The 2,119-nt window shown below is 50.0% G+C and overlaps 1 protein-coding gene across 1 annotated transcript; it reads right to left on the reverse strand.

Moving 5' to 3' along the window:
* Positions 1 to 480: 480 nt before the first annotated feature.
* Positions 481 to 1,855, reverse strand: ANXA2R (annexin A2 receptor). Its single transcript, XM_032148170.2, has one exon. The coding sequence runs from the start codon at positions 1,154 to 1,156 to the stop codon at positions 575 to 577; it is 582 nt and encodes a 193-aa protein (XP_032004061.1). The 5' UTR covers positions 1,157 to 1,855; the 3' UTR covers positions 481 to 574.
* Between the last annotated feature and the right edge of the window lie 264 nt (positions 1,856 to 2,119).

Consider the following 2,119-nt stretch of genomic DNA (forward strand, 5'->3'; position numbering starts at 1 on the left):
TTAGAAAGCTCATTATTGCCCCAAATCACATTGCTAGTCCTAGAGCAGAGACTAGAACCCTTTCTACCAGGAGAAAAGCTTGGGGGTAGTGTATAAAGCAGATATGGGGTGTTATTGAGGAGCTGGGTAAGCATAGTTGCCCAGACCTTAATGTGGTCTTTAACTCTCCCAGTTTTGTCTTCTGCTGAATTGCTATATTAAAAAGATTTTGGCCAGGTGCTGTGGCTCAGAGCTGTAATTCCAGCACTTCACGAGGTGAGGCAGGCGGATGAATTGAGCCCAGGAGTTTAAGACTATCGTGGGTAACATGGTGAAAAAAGAATACAACAATCAACTTGTAGGCAAGGTGATGCATGCCTATAGTCCCAGCTACTTGAAAGACTGAGCCAGAGAGCCACCTGAGCTTGGGAAGTTGAGGCTGCAGTGAGCCGACCTTCAGCTTACTCTACCCCAGCCTGAGCAATGGAGTGAGAACTGAAAGCACATCTTAACGTATTTTTATTTTCTAGGTGGAGACGTTTGGTAACTGAGAATCTTTTCAAGGAGGAGAATCCAAAAAGCCTTCTGCTGCTATCTAAGGCTGCTTAGCTCCACAGATCCGTGGGCAGCACGCCCGGAGTAGAGAGAACGCGGCAAAACCAACGCGAAGAATCCACTCCAGGCAGTCTGAGAAACCCGGGAGGTGGCGCCGCAGACGGAGGGCAGGAGGATGGCGGCGTTCCAAAAGGCACTCGCTGTCACAGACCTCGGTGTCCTGCTGTCTGTCCCCGGGATGGGGAGGCCTGCACCAGGGAAGCTGCTGGAGCTTGAGTCTGTCGGGTTCCTCTGCCTGCCCCACCTCTTCTACGGGTGCCTCTTGCTGCTTCTGCGTCCCCGGCCAACTGAACTCAGTGGGCTTCGCTGTACTTGGTTCCAAGGTGCTCTGGACTCCAGGCAAGAGTCCGTTTTGCCAGTAGACTCCGGGCAGCCGCCAGCAAGGACTGGAAAGCAGTCCCAAATCACAGCTGTCCGATGAGTACTCTCCCAGTACTGGATACAAAGGAAGAGGCCACGGCCCACGATCTTCTGAACTCACAGTAGGCGGAGGCTGGGGCTCCGGCGCCACCTCTGCGGCATCCCAAGCCCGCTTCACACAGCCAAGAAAATGTTGCTCCATCGCTTAAGCCTCAGACCAACGTTTGCGCTGATCAAGGAGGGAGAGTCTGCTGCACTAACATCAGCCTGAGTATTTATGCTCTCCAGAGCCCGTGGGCGGAGGCCAGTCAGATGTTGAGAAACTCAGTAGTAACAAATGCACGAAAATTAGTAGACAAATGAAAAACGATAACATTTTAGAGAGTACATAGAGCCAAAACGAACCGTAATTCCGACAGAAAAACATAGCGAGAAAAGAAACCGAAATGAAATGACACTAAGCAAACCTTGCAGAGAACTAGCGCTACAGAACGCAGGTATTAAAGAGCGCTGCAAGGGCCAAGAAACACCCGTTTCCGGGAAATGAGCGTTGCTGCCACCGGAAAACTGTCCCGCTAGGGCTCTGCGCCTAACCACCTTGCGAACGAGAAACCGGCGCGTTGGACTTAGCAAGCGCCGGCACCTAGCGGATAGCGCTGGTATTGCCAAACGAATACCCGTTTCGGCGCCATAACGGGCGCTGCTAAAGAGAAACAGCGTGCTCTTAGAAAAGAGCGGTGCCTCCACACCTAAGCAACGTGTTTGGAGGAAGGAACCAACTCCGTTTCAATGTGCTGTACCAGAAAAATGTCTTGTGGCATTTTAATGTGTTTTAATCCGTTCAATGTGTTTGATAGGTTTAATATGTTTTAACCCGTTTTAATGGGTTGTGACAGAAAAATTTGGTCTACAGGAGGAAAAAGTCTCGATGGGCAGGACTTGCTATTGTCAAAGGGAGCTTGGTAAAACTGAGAAATCGCGTTCGCCGGCATTTCCTGACTTCCACGGGAGTTTTAAAACACACAAGCATAGCTAAGACGGGACTCGATATTGCGAAACCAAACTTGGTATAAGAGCTCCCGACACTGCTAAACTGGTCATCACTAAACCTTTAAAAAAAAAAAGCAAAAAGAAACCGCATTCGCTGGTACCCATATTTCCACAG

Source organism: Hylobates moloch, unplaced genomic scaffold (assembly GCF_009828535.3).
Source record: "Hylobates moloch isolate HMO894 unplaced genomic scaffold, HMol_V3 SCAFFOLD_2268, whole genome shotgun sequence".
Taxonomy (NCBI): Eukaryota; Metazoa; Chordata; class Mammalia; order Primates; family Hylobatidae; genus Hylobates; species Hylobates moloch.

Bases quoted from the DNA above. Each gene is read 5' to 3' on its own strand.
- ANXA2R (XM_032148170.2), bottom strand. From the start codon at position 1,156: ATGGAGCAACATTTTCTTGGCTGTGTGAAGCGGGCTTGGGATGCCGCA.